Source organism: Heptranchias perlo, chromosome 35 (assembly GCF_035084215.1).
Source record: "Heptranchias perlo isolate sHepPer1 chromosome 35, sHepPer1.hap1, whole genome shotgun sequence".
Classification (NCBI taxonomy): domain Eukaryota; kingdom Metazoa; phylum Chordata; class Chondrichthyes; order Hexanchiformes; family Hexanchidae; genus Heptranchias; species Heptranchias perlo.
Genome location: NC_090359.1, coordinates 8,354,396 through 8,371,235, shown reverse-complemented (window position 1 = coordinate 8,371,235; position 16,840 = coordinate 8,354,396). Strand labels below are relative to the sequence as shown.

At 45.3% G+C, this 16,840-nt stretch overlaps 1 protein-coding gene across 1 annotated transcript; it reads right to left on the bottom strand.

The window, feature by feature from the left end:
- Nucleotides 1–2,519: 2,519 nt before the first annotated feature.
- On the bottom strand, nucleotides 2,520–8,089 carry LOC137302216 (probable G-protein coupled receptor 139). The gene is made up of 4 exons (XM_067971873.1): nucleotides 7,969–8,089; nucleotides 6,142–6,370; nucleotides 4,807–4,901; nucleotides 2,520–3,427 (listed from the first exon to the last, which is right to left on the bottom strand). The coding sequence occupies exons 1-4, from the start codon at nucleotides 8,087–8,089 to the stop codon at nucleotides 2,520–2,522; spliced, it is 1,353 nt and encodes a 450-aa protein (XP_067827974.1).
- Between the last annotated feature and the right edge of the window lie 8,751 nt (nucleotides 8,090–16,840).

Below are 16,840 nucleotides of genomic sequence, written 5' to 3'. Positions count from 1 at the left end.
GGATAAAGAAAGGAGAGACTTAAACAGAGAGGAATGGACGACAGACAATGAGATCCAGGAACTGGGCAAAATGTGGCGATTGTGCAGAAAATGGGCCTGCAAAATTGCGGACAAGGGGGCTAGGCACAGAGAGAAAGTGAATAGTGACGGAGTGGGAGGGAAGAGAGAGGGTAAAGATCGATTGATGGGGATGACAGAGAGGGACAAACAGGAAGTGAGAGAGTGAGGGGTAGGGAAACAAGGAGGTAGACTCAGAGGTGAGAACTCGGTTGGGAGAGAATAGGAGAGGCGAGCAAGGTAGAGAGGGATGCAGATCGAGTGAAAAGGACAGGGAGGAAGAGAGATGCAATAGTATGCAAGGAGTTGGAGGCAAATAAGCAGGGGAACAGGAATAGTGAGATAGGTATTGGGAGATAGAGAGGGATGAAGACAGATACAGATACTGAGAGAGAGAGAGACTCTAACGGGAAGGTGGGAGACAGAGAGACAGGCCCACGGACAGCTGTGTTCCTGCTGAAGGTCAGATGATCTCAGCTATTTGGAATCACAGATTATTAATTTAATGGAGATATCTTACTGTAAACAGAGAGCAGGTCCCCAGTGACAACAGGAGCAGAGTTCTTTCACACAGCACGTGGAGATTTCTGACCAAGTCCAACCCCTTAGCGGCAAAGTCACACATTGTGCAAAAGGGATCCAACAAACTCCTGAAATTTTTCACTTAGTTACACAGAGGGTTATTCCTATACTATTGATAACGCCCTTTGTGCAAATTGCTGTCTACAGGATCTGAGCTAAATGGAGCAATGTTTACTTTTTTAAAAAAAATGTCCCCAACCCTGTCTCGCTGTGTGTCCCTGACCCATTGTCCCTGACCTTGTATTTGGCGTTTTCCCCTTTCCGTTTCCATTTCTCTTTCTGACTGAAACTTGGCTGATGAGTGGTAACACTGTCATACAAGGTGCTTTCTGAATCCTCACTGCCTGTCTGTACAATTCACGTTCTCCTCCTAACCTCTGTTCTGTTCCCGTGGATCTTTTCCAAACACATATTGGCCTGACCCCTTCCTGCTTTGTCAACTTCTCTTCCTTTGAGCATTATCTCTGGACTCCTCCTCTTCAATCACCTCCCTGCCGGTCTCCATACCACGCCCTCCCATTCCTCCACTGATCAGATCTCATTGACCTCCATTGGTTTCCTGTCCTTCAACACATTCCCTATAAGTCCCTCCAAGGTTTGCCCTGTCCTACCTCTGCAAACGCCATCATCTCCATATCCCACACTCGTTGATCCTCCAACACCGGCATTCTGTGCATTCACTCATTCATCGGTTCCCCTTCTGCGGCAGTGTCTCCAGCTAACCCGGCATTACTCTCTGTTAATCCCTTCCGCCTGGCAGCCTGTCTCCTCCCATTTAAAGAAAAGAAATATACTGACTGACGGAAACATCATCTGCTCCTGTAAAATTCATCTATCGACCATTCAAACTGAGTCATGAGCCTGATAATATTTTTTAAAAGACTTAAAGGCCGTTTTAAAACAGCAACGGACCTTCTGTGGACTGGATGAGTCCGTGTTTCATGTCTACAAGGAGTTTGAGAAGTTGCAGCCCCTGTTCGACTGTTTAAAGAGGCTGCTCCACAAATTGTGGCTGCGCTTCAGTCCCACACTCCTCATCTTTAGCCACCGGGTGAGGAGGAGGGCGGGTAATTCGGAGGATCTCCTCCTGGGCCTGGCCAAGGTGGCCATCCACAGGTCCAGGTTAGACCTGGCCTGGGGGGATGGCAGCTCCGACTGTCGGTCTCTCTTCCGTGGCCTTGTCGGCCCCGGGTGGCCCTGGAGAAGAAGCACTCGGTGTCCGCCAGTCGCTTGAGGCTTTCTGCGACCGGTGGGTACTGCCGGGGCTGGACCGGACAGTCGACATCAACAACAACTTAATGATATCATTAAATAAGTTTCTTTTGTCCTTCTTTGTACGATTTGGGTTTAATTAGTAATGCCCCTTAAGAACAAAACAGGGACTGAATGTGGAAACATTCCTTCTCTGTGATCAACACCAGTCATTCCCAGACTATTGAGGACCAACGGCTGTTCAAAGATCACAGACACGGAGTTACAGGAATGTTTTAAGAAATTGTTAATAGAGAGAATTAACCCCACAGATGCTGTAGGCGGTGCCCGATTATTAGTTCCGTCCGGTGGAAACTAATATCCAGTCGCTAATTCACAGCCCTTCCTGCCGGACAATTACATTTGGGGTCAATGTATCTGAGGACGTGTTTAAAAGTGATCTGAATACAGGAACATGTTTTGATAATGTTACTCTCTGTTGCTTTTGCTCATTTTATGTCGGGTGCTGTTAAATTTAATTTTGATATAACTGTTGAGAACAAATGAGTTTAAAGGAGATATTGTTGGCCGCGTTGCTGAGTCCCTTTGGAAATTGAGGTGATAATTGTGATATGGAATTGAGTTGTGCTGTTGGGAAGTCAGTTCCCGCTTCACTTCAGCCGTTTTCCTCATTTGACCAATTTACCAATTAGAGTAAACGAATATTTAATCGCATTGAGCAGCTCCTCTCTGAACTTACTCTGGGTCACTGTGTAAATGGCCGTGTTCGTACAGGAACTCAGAAGCTGAAGCATAATTCCCGCTTGTTCGAAGGTTGCTAAAGGGTCATAGAAATATCTGAGTTTAAAGACGCCTGAAATTCGATAATATAAGAAATATACGACCGTTGTCATCCAAAGCAGGATAAAACTGCCGGATATGGCAAAAAGTAAAACGATGGACCTTCTGCGGTTCTTCATCTCAGGGTCCTTGTCATTCTCACCATTGCTGAGGTCCCGGAGGCTCCTTCGGGCCCGACTAGCCACTAAAATGCGCCTGACGGTGAGAGCGTTAATCAATAAAATCAAACAGAATGGAAGCAACGGGGTTAACAGCTGTTCAATCCAAGAAAATGCTTTCCATGTTGGTAGAGTATAAAACTGTGATGATACAAGGCAACCCCACGGTATGTTGTTAAGTGTTCCATACGGATACGAATTATACACAAAGGCCCGGGGAATGTTCTTTAAACCGAACAGCGCGCTCAAAATCACTATAATCACAAGTGAAGTTTTCTCGGTGCAATATTTTGTTTTCAGCTTCTGACAACTAATGGCGACAAAACGGTCAAAGGTAAAAGCGACTGTTAACCAAACAGAACTGTCTGTGGCAGTAGGAGCCAGGAAGAGAATGAATCTGCAAACAAGAGTGTAGAGCAGGAAAGTGTTCCCCCAATAAAGATGAGCAATCCGATATAAGGTCACATTACAGACAATCACCAGGAGATCCGCCGTCGCCATGGCCACCAGGTAGCGAGTGATACATTTGGAGAGACCGCACTTTCCACGTGAGAGGATCACAATCGCCAGCAAGTTCACTGAGAGAAAGAGAGAAACAGAAACAGTGAAATCACTAACCTCTCAGTTTAACCGATGTACATGGGCTATGACTGTGTTTATTTATTGGTTTTTGCCCCTTGGATTCTGCCTCCTGTTCCGAAGGAGCAGCTCATTCTGAGAGGATCCTTTCGAGTGACGGTGGCCCCGGGATCCCTCACCCGACAGCTGAGTCCTCATTTTTGATCCTTGAGATTCAGTTTATCTAGTTGATTCCGACACTGGGAGGTCCGCGGGGCAGGACGTCACCAACCATAAAAGTGAAAGGCAAAAAGACGAGTTTAGTCAGGAAATACAGACAAGGTGACTCCAAATTTAGCTTAAATCGTAATGCGGTGGAAAGACCTAATGGCTTAACCCACACAATACCAGAGACTTTGATTTTAGAAAATTCATTGAAAACACGAGCCTGGTATTTCGTTGCTGCCCGTCATCTCTAAGTAATTAATTAGATTAGGTTTCCAGTGGAGTATTGTGAATGGATCATGATACAATATGTCAAGGAATTTAATTCTGTAACGGGCTCCAGTTATAACCAGGTCCAGTCTTGATATCTCAGCACAAGGCGTGAGCAAAACAAAGGACAGTCGGATCCCCGGAATAAGAGATCGATCCCAGGAGCCGCGCGGGTCGAAGAACAAATCACCACCAACTCTCCCTCATGGTCTCCAGCTGATCCCCCTCCCGAACCAGTGTCAAGACTCGTTTCCCCACTCTCCACAATAAAACACATGGACTGAAGTACGCAGTCATCTTCATTCAACTAGTCCTTACAATACATTCAACATCAAATACAGAAAAAGTCCCGTGAAGCCATTTTGCTGAAATATAAGGATCTGAGAGGAACATTTGACGGGTACACAAGTTTGTACCTTCGAGTCAGGAGGACAGTTTATGTCACATGTTTTATTTATCTGATGCGTATTCCGTTTGTTCCCTGCCCTTCTATTCTGAAGACACTAACTCATGCCGGGATAGACAGCCGAAATCTGCTCTCCGGAACTCCAGGCGATCGGTCCTCTGGAAACACGACAATCTCAACCAGCCCTTCCTCAACCGATCTCCACAACAGGCGCGCTTTCCACCAGGAGGCAGTGGATTACACCCAGGACTGTGCGCCCTGCCTGTTTTATCCCTGCCTGGCCAGGGAGCACCAAGGACACATTCAGACCACAGATTCGACAGTTCAGCACAGGGCGAGAGTGAGTTACTCGGTGCATTGACCACTGGGACAAGGATGGTAGTTTTAACTGTATCACTAAACTTTGAAGATTAAATATTACATTTAACAGATTATGAGCACAAAACAACATGTTTCAACATTCTGCTACTTGGAGAGTACGTGCTGACAATGACTTACCAGGTACTCCAATTGCTGCCAGAACAGGGTAATAAACGGCTATCACAAGAATTAACATTGAACGCATTTCTCTGTGGACACGAAGTCTTTCGGTACTGTAAAGAGGTATGCAGACTCCAATAGTCAGGCAACGACGGTAAATCAACACGACACTTATAGTGTAAATAAATCCCGAATGGGACAATTAGATCGCATTCCGACTGACATCACATATTACTTACAGATTCCTGAACAAATAAGTTTTGGTCCCATCTGACCTTTGACTATTACAATCATTAAGATGATGGAAAATTACACATCGACCAGCTGAGTAAACTTTTGGAACAAAGAATTGTACAATGACAGAGTCACAATTTCTAAGTTTAATAAATTACATGAACATTGAAACCAGAAGCACACAGTGTAAGAAATATCCCAGTTCACCAATGTGCCATTTTTACCCGAAACTTCTGAACTGCCATTCCCAGGCCAGTCATGCTTTCCCTCAATAGCCCTACAATGCAATTTAGCACAGTCCTTGTCACCTTGTTTCACTCTTTCCCACTCTTTCTGTTTCTCTCAATGTCCAGGCCTCTCTCCATCACTTATCCTTGTTCTACTTGTCTCTCAAATTTCTCTCTCTGTTAATGTCGCTCTTTTATTCTCTCTTTCTCTGGAACTCCATTTTCCTCCTGATTTCCTCTCATTTCTGGCTAACGTTCGTTGACGAGAAATTATTTTTGAGACTGAGATTGATAGATTTGTGTTCGGTAATGGAGTCAAGGAATATGGATCAAAGGCGGTTAAATGGAATTGAGGTACAGATCAGCCATGATCTGACTGAATGTCGGCACAGGATCGAGATGCTGAATGACCCACTTCTGTTCCTGTGTTAAGATATTTTTTCACTCCTTTATTATTGGTCGCAGCTCACACTCCGGCTTCAAACCAATTGATACTCGGTCTTTTCTGCCAGCTGGATGGAATTTATATTAACGTCTGTCTAATCTCTGCACCTCAGTGAAAGGCAGGGACAGGCATATTTGTGGGAGCCTTTGCTACTTGTCTGACCGCTACTGTGGTGTTTGGATGTCTCCCACTGGTAGGTGTTTTGAACTGTTTGTCCTTCTCAATTATTCTCAGAAACTACTAGGACCTGATCTCCTCGGTAGTGATTCCTGATTGACAGCTGTGTCCGGGTGAAGACATGTGTGAGCCTGCGAGCTAGGCCAAGACCAATCATTCATTGCAACCCTTTCAGGAGACAGTTCTGTGGTTGGGGTTTTGAACTATGGATTTTTATTCAGCTGCGCTTTCCTTTGCTCATCACTCAGTCTGGTCACAAACTGGACCGGCCTGACTCTGTGGTCGTGGTTACAGTCCAGGAAGTGAACATCAGCTTTCCGTTTTCCACGTATGTTCAGAGACAGATCAGGGAAAGCGTCGTTACTGCTTTGACTTACGTTGTGAACGATAGATACCATAGCAGCAGTCAGATGACACGGGCCAAAGGTTTCCAGAACTATGCCTCTATCTTTCTCTGATGTCCGAATGTTAGCCAGACTGTAATATAAATTCCATCCAACTAGCAGAACAAAAGCGAGTAACAGTTGGTTTTACAATCATAGAATCTTAGAAATGTTACAGGACGGAAAGAGGCCATTCAGACCATCGAGTCCGTGTTGGCTCTTCGCAAGAGCAATCCAGCTAGTCCCACTCCCTCACCCTATCCCCGTAGCCCTGAATTTTTTTTCCTTTCAATTACTTATGCAGTTCTCTTTGGAAAGCCACGATTGAATCTGCCTCCACCGATCCCTCTGGCAGTGCATTCCAGAAAATACCCACTCGCTGCTTAAAAAAGTTTGTCCTCATGTCACCTTTGGTTCTTTTGCCAGTCACCTTAAATCTATGTCCTCTCGTTTTTGATCCTTCCACCAATGGGAACAGTTTCTCTCTATCTACTCTGTCTCGACCCTTCATGATTTTAAATATTTCTATCAAATCTCCTCTCCATCTTCTCTGTTCTAAGGAGAACAAACCCAGCTTCTCCAGTCTATCCACGTAACTAAAGCCCCTCATCACTGGAATCATTCTAAAAAATCTTTCCTGCATCCTTCACATCCTTCGTAAGGCGTGACGCCAGGATCTAGACACAATACTCCAGTTGTGGTCGAACCAGTATTTTATAAATGTTCATCAAGACTTTCTTGTTATTGTATTCTATGCCTCTATTTATAAAGCCCAGGATCCCATTTGCTTTTTGAAACACTTTATCAACCTGCCCTGCCACCTTCAAAGATTTGTGCACATATACCCTAGATCTCTCTGTTCCTGTAACCCTTTTAAAATTGTGCCCTCTTGTTTATATTGACTCTCCTCGTTCTTGCGACCAAAATGTATCAATTTGCATTTTTCTGCATTAAATTTCCTCTGTCACGTGTCCGTCCATTTCACCAGCCTGTCTATATCTTCTTGAAGTCTATTACTACCCACTTCACTGCACATAAATTGTGCCCTGTTCCACCCAGGTGGATGGCATTAATATATACCAAGAAAAGCAGTGGTCTTCGTACCGACTCCTGGGGAACACCACTGTGCATCTCCCTCCAGTCCGAAAATCAACCGTTCACCATTACTCTCTGCTTCTTGTTACTTCGCCAAGTTTGTATCCATGCTGCTGCTGCCCACCTTATTTCATAGGCTTCAATCTCGATGACAAGCCCATCACGTGGCATTTTATCAAACGCATTTTGGAGGTCCATATGCACTACATAAACTCCATTGCCCTCTTCTGCCCTCTCTGTTATCTCACCAAAATCTCAATCAATTTAGTTAATCATAATTTGCCTTCAACAGATCCATGCAGGTTTTCCCTGATCAATCCACACCAGCCGAAGTGACTGCTAATTCTGTCCCGCATTATCGTTTCTAAAAGTTTCCCCACCACCGAGGTTAAATTGACTGGCCTGCAGTTACCGGGTTTATCCTTGCAACCTTTTTTGAACAAGGGTGTAACATTTGCAATTGTCCAGTCCCCTGGCAAAACCCCCGCATCTAAGGATGTTTGGAAGATTCTGGCCAGTACCTCTGCAATTAACACCCTTACTCCGTCAGCAACCGTGGAAGCATCCCATCTGGACTGGGTGAGTTATCTACTCCAAGTACAGATAGCCTTTCTAGTACCTCCTCTATCAATTTTTAGTCCATCCAGTATCTCAACTACATCTTCCTTTACTGAGATTTTGGCAGCATCTTCTTCCTTGCTAAAGACAGATGCAAAGTACTCATTTAATAGCTCGGCCATGCCTCTGCCTCCTTTTTGGTCCCTGATCGGCGCCAGCCCTCCTCTTGCTATCCGTTTACTGTATATACGCCCATAGAAGACTTCTGGATTCCCTTTTATATTTGTCGCCAGTCCATTCTCATACTCTCCTTTGCCCCTTTAATTTCCCTTTTCACTTCCAATCTGAACTTTTTATATTCAGCCTGGTTCTCACTTGTGTTATCAACCTGACATTTGTCATGCGCCTCTTTTTTCTGCTTCATCTTACTCTCTATCTCTTGTCATCCAGGGAGCTCTGGATTTAGTTGCCCTACCTTTCTCCCTCATGGGAATGTACCTAGACTGTACCTGAACCATCTCCTCCTTTAAGGCCGCCCATTGTTCAATTACAGTTTTGGCTGCCAATCTTTGATTCCAATCTACCCGGGCCAGATCTGTTCTCATCCCACTGAAATTGGACCTCCTCCAATTGAGTATTTTTACTTTAGAGTGGTCCTCTACCTTTTCCATAGCTATTCCAAACCTTATGATACCGTGTTCGGTGTTCCCTAATTGTTCCCACATTGACATTTGCTCCACTTGGCCCACCTCATTCCCCAGAACCAAGTCCAGCATTGCCTCCTTCCTCGTTAGGCCAGAAGCAAGAAAGTTCTCCTGAACACACTTCAAAAATTCCTCCCCCTCTTTGTCCCTTATATTATTACTATCCCAGTCTATATTAGGGTAACTGAAGTCCCCTGTTACCACAACTCGGTGGCTTTTGTACGTCTTTGTAATTTCCCGGCAAATTTTCTCGTCTATCTCCTTCCCATTAGTTGATGGCCGATATAATACACCCAGTAGTGTAATGTCACCTCTACTGTTTCTTAACTCTAACCAAATAGATTCTGTCCTTGACCCACCCAGGACACCCTCTCTCTCCAGCACTGCAATATTCTCCTTAATCAATACTGCCACCCGCACCCCTTTCTTCCCTTCCCTATCTTTCCTGAACACCTTGTATCCAGGAATATTTGGTACCCAATCCTGCCCCCTTTTTTAGCCAGGTCTACGTTGTCGCCACAACATCATATTCCAATGTGGCTAATTGCGCCTGCAACAGGCTGCGGCAATGGTTCAGACTGGGACCTGGAGCTGAGGCTGTGGTCATCACTTACTCTCGTGGTGGCACAGTCTGGTTCATGACTAGCCAGGGGTGAGATTAATGCCAGGGAGTCAGGTTGGTGTTTGGAAGGGTGTGGGTTCCAGCTCCAGTTCCAGCACTGGGATATGTGATCCAGGCTGACTGTGTCGTGCTGAGAGGGAGCTACATTGTGAGAGGTGCTGTCCTTTGAAGGAGGTGTTTAATGTGGGTCCCTTCTTTCTGCTCCGAGGTGTAAAGCTCCCGTGTCAATTTGTGAAGATCAGAGAATTCTACCGGTTTCCTCGCCAACATTCTTCCCTCAACCATCAACACCAAACAAACAGGAGGTCTGCTCAATATCTCATCACGGTTTATGGGATCTTACTGTTTACAACTTGGCTGCTGCGTTCTCTTAAAAAACGATAGTGATTGAACTTCCAGTGAAGTGATTTGGGATGTCCTGAGGATGTGAAAGGTCCTGTACAAATGCAAGTTATTTTTTTCTCACAGAGGACCGTGTCTCGTTCCTCGTCTCATTGAGGCTCTCAGTTAATTGGTCCATTCTCTCCACAGATGGGGCCCGACTCGCTGAGTGTTTCCAGAATGTTCTGTGTATGTTTCACTGAGACTCAGATTTTACAGTGAATGATAAAAGGATTGTTGTCAAACACTTGGCCATGAGATGCAGCTTCACTTCAGCTTTTACTTTTGGGTTTTTGGTCACTTTTATAGCCGTGGTCCGCCTCATTTCTCAGTGTGATTGTGGGACTTACACAGAAGCGAGGGAGGAAAAAGCAGCCACAGCCCACACTGCATGCAAATTGGAAGGCTGGGGCGAAAAGCTGACTAATCCAACACCTGTAGTCGAACTCGCGTTAATTGGATAAGAACAAGGAGCCCGAACCGGCAGACAATATGAGAACCGATGAAAATGCCACCTGGAACGGCACTGAGACTACACCCAGAAGGTTTTGGTGCGATTTAATGGAGCTGTTCACAATTATGAAAGATTTTGACAGAGCAAATAAGGAGAAACTGTTTCCAGTAATAGGAGCGTCAATAACCAGAGGACACACATCAAAGATAAATTGGAAAACAGTCACGGGGGAATGAGGAGAGATTTTCTTTAACGAAGTAAGTGCGAGAAGCTCATAGACTTCTTTGTCACTTAGATTGAGACCATCAGTAAAGCTGCCTCTGCCACTTCCATCCCTTCCCCAAGCCCACAACGTTTCTGTCCTCTCTCCCCTCTTGCGCTCTCTGAGCTCATTTTGAACACGAGATCCACCTCCTGATGCCTCGAACTTATTTCAACCAAACTGCTGGACACGCAACCTCCCTTCCTGGCCCCATGTTAGAAGACACTGATAACGGTTCGGTCTCCACAGGGACTGTCCTCCTCCCTATCAAATCTGCTGTCATAACCCTCCTTCTCAAAAGACCCACCTTGACCATCTGACCATGCAAACTACCACACCATCTCCAACCTCCCTTTCCTCTCAAGTCCTTGAACGTGTTGTCACCTCCCAAATCCGTGTCCACCTTTCCCACAAAACCATCTTTGAATCCGTCCAATCAGGTTTCCACCGCTGTCACAGGACTGAATCGGCCCTTATCAAAGTCACAAATAAAATCCTCTGTGACTGTATAGACGGAGATTTAATCCTGATCTAACCCTTGTTGCACCTGCCCCCGCAGTGTTTGATGGCACAGTGTAGAGAGCTTTACCCTGCCTTGTACTGTACAGTATCAGTCTGTGATGGAGCAGAGCCCTGCTCTTCAATAGAAATCATTCTTTCGATGAGCCACTGAGCCCCAAAAGCAGCCTCCGAGACGAAAAGCCTGCTTTCCATCCCACAATTCCAGCAGTTTGCTTGGGCTGGGCCACGCTAACAGCAGCTCTCTGTTACTGGTCTGGAGCTGAGCTGACATAGGGACCAGACGGCGAGCTGCTGGCTCCTATTGTTCTGGGATCATTCCCTGCTGCTCTGTTCTCACCTCTTCACTGGCTCTCAGATTATTACCAGCCATCTTCCTGATCAATAAACAATCGGCAGTCTGACCGCGGAGATTTGAGATGAGTGAAACATTTCAGAGAGCCAGGAGATGTGTAACTGAGCCAATCCCCCAGGGTGTGTGGGACACAGCACACTGACCAATAACAGCCTGGGCCCTGCCCAGTGTGTGGGAGTCCCGGTACCCTTCCTGTGAAGAAGTGTTTCCTGACATCAACCCTGAACGGCCCTGCTCTAATTTTAAGGTTATGCCCCCTTGTTCTAGACACCCCCGAATGAAATAGCCTCGCTCTCTCCACCCTATCTTCTTAAACGTTAGAATTAGATCACCCCTAATCTCCTATAATCGAGATTCTACAAGTCTCGTCTGCACGATCTGTCCTCATAATTTAACCATTTTCAGCCCCAATATCATTCTGGAGAATCAAATCTACAGCCCATTCAAGGCCAAAATGTCCCTCCTGGGGTACGGTGCCCTTTACTGAATGCTGTACTCCAGATGTGGTCTAACCAGAGCTTTATGCATCCGCAGCATAACTTCCACCCTTTTTATTCCAGCCCCTTGAGATGAAGGCTCACATTCCATCAATTATTTTTTGTACTTGTCTGCTAGTTTTTAATGATTTCTGGAGATGGATCCCTGTAGCTCTCTGCTTCTCCATAGTTCCTACTTTCTCGTCATATAGAAATTATCCTGATTCATCTTTTTAATGTTCTAAGTGGATTATCTCACACTTCTCCACATTGAACTCCATCTGTCATTGTTTTACCCTCTCATTTAATCATCAATGTCCCTTCACTACTTTCTGCTCCCATCTACACTGCTTACTGCGCCACCTAACTTGCTGGTTTAAGGGTGAAAACTGCTCTCCGCTTCACTGTAAGTGCAAGAGACAACTTTGTAGATGCCGTGTAGTGTTACAGACCGGCTCGTTGGACCTGCTCGTTTCATCTCATCTGAATTTCAGCAAACCGGAATATTACTGAAATAAACGGTGATGAATCACAGCTCGAGAAACCGATCCCCTCTACTAATGGGGACTGCGCCTTCCAACAAGTAGGCATTGATGGGACAAGGTAAGGCTGCTGCTCACAAATAATACAGCACAGATCATCACTCGTGCAAGCTTCACACCCTTTAGTTTGGAAAAGTAAACTGACGGTGGGCAGCTGCTGTCGTGAATGGGTTTCCAAAACTAAAATCAAATGGATTTGTCCTGTGTTGTGAATTACTATTTGTCTGATTCGGGTAATCAGAGCAGTGGGGACTGCATTTTGTACATTCCGAATACCAACGACCAATCACGTGAGCCTGTCGCTCCTTTTCCGTCCCAAGGCCTCTTTCAAATTTCGATGACTTCCCCGAACTATGCTTGGGGACTGTTCGAATCGCAGTCCAGCCCTTCCCAATGTCGCATCTTCTAAATCTCCACCCAGGATTTTCACTGGTGCAGCTTTCATCAACTTGAGCTACTCTTTAATTTCAAAAGCAAAGTGCTGCGGATGCTGGAAATCTTAAATATAAACAGAAAATGTTGGATGCACTCAGCCGGTCAGGCAGCATCTGTGGAGCGAGTTCTGATGAAATGTCACCGACCTGAAAAGTTCCCTCTGTTTCTCTCTCCACAGATGCTGTCTGACCTGCTGAGAGTTGTCAACATTTTCTGTTTCGACGGTTCAATTTGTTCTTCGTGTCGACCCACTGCGCGGCATCTGGTGGTTTGGATTCGGGGCTTTGACCTGCGCGGTGTGGGTTCGATTCACGGTTAGAAAAATAATTTTCACAAAACAGTGATGAACTTTATGAAATGAATACACGAAACTGATGAAACTCTGTGAAAGATGAATAATTGTTGTAATCGCTATGAATGAAGCGATAACTTTCTGCAAACTGGCTGACGAAAATACTAACATGGTTGCCGAGTGACAGTGACACGTGAGTAAGTTATTGTGTTTTGCATGTGATGAACTTTCATCCGTTCTCATTTTAAAGACTGTATTTTAAGAGTCTGGTTAAAATGTTCAATGTTTATGACACCAGAAAGTGGTGCAGCCGTTGCTAAATTTAAAATGAACAACCAATTATCGCCCCCATTTAACAAGAGCAAATTCCCAAATAACGTTCCCGTATGGGATCAAACCAGAGACTTTTCACATGTGAGGCGAACGTGATAACCGCTAAACTACGGAAACCACTGCTTTTGACATGGCATCGTGTGGCTTCTCCGTTAATAAGCGGCGAGATTCGAGAGCGGGGAAAGTGAGCGGTTGATGAGACGGTCTGTTTGTATGTCGCGCTCCCTGTTGGAGGGGAATTCACAGCTTCATTCAGTGAGGAGTCTTCCAACACCAGGTTCCAGTCGAACAGCTTTATTGGAATCACAAGTTGTGATTCCAATAAAGTTGCTGGACGATAACTTGGTGTTGTCAGACTCCTCACATTTGTCCACCCCAGTCCATCACCGGTATCTCCACATCAATCAGTGAGCATCGATCTCTTTTCTTTTCAACCCGAACTTCATGCATCAGTGCCTTGCAATGTTTATGCACTGATTATCCAACAAGACGAGCTGCGCTGAGCAGTGTGAAACAGAAGCAGCACCGAGGGAAGCGATAGATTTGACTCGCAGCTGTGTGATTGGCTGAGCATCGATACCAAGCAGAAAGTAAAGGGTGAAAGCTGAAGGAAGAGATGAGGAAGGGCCCAGTCAAAGTGGCAGTTTGAATTTGTCCAATTCTTGCAGTTTTGCTCATGGGAGATGGTTGGCAACAGCCTCGTGAAGTCAGTGATGCAGCGACATGGCCGTTCTGAGCAAAAAGCCAAATTTCTTTGGATGAAGGGTGCGGCTTTTATTCGCGAATGGGTTCCATGGTGTAATGGTGAGCACTCAAGACCCTGAATTTAGTGATCCGAGTTCGAATTTCGGTGGAACCTCGTTTGTTTTTGTACCATTCGTTTGCAACTGCAGGGCGAAAAAACAAAATGCAGCTGGAATCCACTTCCTGCTGGTGGCAAGTTGCTGTCTCAATCAATGAAGTTCCCGTTGCTTCTTTCGGTTTCAGTTCATAAGCTCAACTGGACTTTTGCTGTCCCAAATCAGCAGAAGAGAAAGTTGTATTTTGTTTAATGCTGACTTTCACTCGATTAAACCTTGAATTTTGTCCTATTCGTTTGCAAATTGAGGGCAAACAAATAAATAGCACTTGGAATCCAATCCCAGTTGGATGGGAGTTCGCAGCTTCAATCAGTGAGGATCGAGCTCTTTTCTTTTCACCCCGAACTTCATGCATCAGTGCCTTGCAATGTTTATGCACTGATTATCCAACGAGACGAGCTGCGCTGAGCAATGTGAAACAGAAGCAGCAACGAGGGAACCGATGGAGTTGACAGTAGCTGTGTGATTGGCTAATCATCTATACTTATCAGAGGGGAAAGTGGGGAAGCTGAAAGTATGGATGAGAAAGGGCCGAGCCAAAATGGCAGGTTGCGATTGACTCGTGCTGCAGTTTTGCTGATGGCAGAGGGTTGCCATTCGACTCGTGCAGCCAATGATGCAGCGCCATGGCGATGCTGATAAAGGAGCCCAGTATCTTTGAAGGGAGGGTGCCGTTTAGTATAATGAATGGGTTCCATGGTGTAATGGTGAGCACTCTGGACTTTGAATTCAGCGATCTTAGTTCAAATCTCCGTGAAACCTCAACCTTTGTCTCATTCTTTTGCAACTTTTGGGGAAACAAACAAAAGGCACTTGGAATCCCATCCCTGCTCGTGGGCAGTTCGCAGCCTCAATCAATGAGGCTCGAGCTCCTTGTATAAATTTGGCATTTTGTTAAAGGCAAATCGTATTGAACTAACTTGATAGATTTTTTGATGATGAGAGGATTGATGAGGGCAATGCGATTGATGTGGTGTCGAAAAACTTTAAAAAGGCTTTTGATAAAATGCCTTATGATAGCCTTGTCATCAAGATTGATACCCATTGAACAAAAGGAGCAGTACCAACATGAATAGAAAATTGCCTCAGCAGCAGGAACCAGAGAGGAGTGATGAACGGTTGTTTTTCGCATTGGAGGGAGGTGTACAGTCATGTTCCCCACGGGTCGGTGCTCGCACCACTGCCATTTTTGATATGTATTAATGACTTGGACTTGGGTGTACAGGGCACAATTTCCAAATTTGCAGATGACACAAACCTAGGAAGAAAAGTGAACAGTGACTAGGAGAGTGATAGACTTCAAGCGGATATTGAAATTTAACGCAGAAAAATGCAAGGTGATACTTCTCGTAGGAAGAACGAGGAGAAGCAATATAAATTAGAGTGCTCAATTCGAAAAGGGGTACAAGGAACAGAGAGATCTGGAGGTATATGTGCACGAATCATTGAATGTAGCGAGGCAGGTTGAGAAAGGGGTTCAAAAAAGCATACGGGCTTTATATATAGAGGCCTTGAGCACTCAAGCACGGAATTCATGATGAATCTTTATAAAACATTAGTTCGACCACAACTGGAGTATTGTGTCCAGATCTGGGCACCGCACTTCAGGGAAAATGTGAAGGCCTAAGAGAAGGTGAAGAAATGATGAACGAGAATGATTCCAGGGATGAGGGACTTTAGTTACGTGGATAGACTGGAGAAGCTGGGGTTGTTTTTCGTGCAACATAGAAGATTGAGAGGAGATTTGATAGAGGTATTTAAAATCATGAGGGGTATTGACAGAATAGATGGGGACAAACTGTTCCTATTGGCGGAAAGGTCAAGAACAGGAGGAGACAGATTGAAGGTGACTGGCAAAAGAACCAAAAGTGACAGGAGGAAAAACCATTTTTTACACAGTGAGTGGTTAGGATCTGGAATGCACTGCCAGGGGTCGTGGTGGAGGCAGATTCAATCGTGGCTTTCAAAAGGGAACTGGATAAATACTTTAAAGAAAAACATGCCGATGGCCACGGCGATAGGGCGAGGGAATGGGATTGGCTGGATTGCTTTTGCATCGAGCTGGCAGGACACGATGGGCCGAACGGCCTTCTTCCGTGCTGTGACCTTTCGATGAGTCTATCAGCTTAGCCTGTCTTTTGCTTTCCTAAATCTTCAGAAGACAAAGTTGCTTGATGTGCAACGCTGCGCTTCACTGCACCAAAAAATGGTGTTTGCAGAATTTTTCTTTGCAATCTGCATTCAGCAGGCAAACATGTAGATATTCAAAGCACTGTCTCTTGAAATGTAGGCATTGCTTGGATCGTGTCATCGCACAAAGTTTACATTTTGTTTTACGCCAATCTTCATGCATCAGTGCCTTGCAATATTTATTCACAGATTATGCGGCAAGACTGTAATAGGAGCTGCGCTGAGCAGATTGAAACAGAAACAGTGACGAGGGTAGCGATAGATTTGAATAGCAGCTGTGTGATTGGCTGAGCATCGATACCAAGCAGAAAAAAAAGGGTGGAAGCTGAAGGAAGAGATGAGGAAGGGCCCAGTCAAAGTGGCAGTTTAGAATTGTCCAATTCTTGCAGTTTTGCTGATGGGAGATGGTTGGCAAAAGCCTCGAGAAGTCAGTGATGCAGCGACATGGCCGTGCTGAGCAAAGAGCCAAATGTCTTTGGATGGAGGGTGTAGCTTTTATTCTCGAATG

What these genes read in the sequence shown, in the direction of transcription:
- LOC137302216 (XM_067971873.1), bottom strand. Translation starts at nt 8,089, where the DNA reads ATGGCCGAGCTATTAAATGAGTACTTTGCATCTGTCTTTAGCAAGGAA. An exon ending in ACTAAAAATTGATAGAGGAG is followed by an intron (nt 6,371 to 7,968) that starts GTACTAGAAAGG and finishes TTGTTCTGCTAG; the next exon opens with TTGGATGGAATTTATATTAC. An exon ending in GGCAGCAATTGGAGTACCTG is followed by an intron (nt 3,428 to 4,806) that starts GTAAGTCATTGT and finishes TCTTTCTCTCAG; the next exon opens with TGAACTTGCTGGCGATTGTG.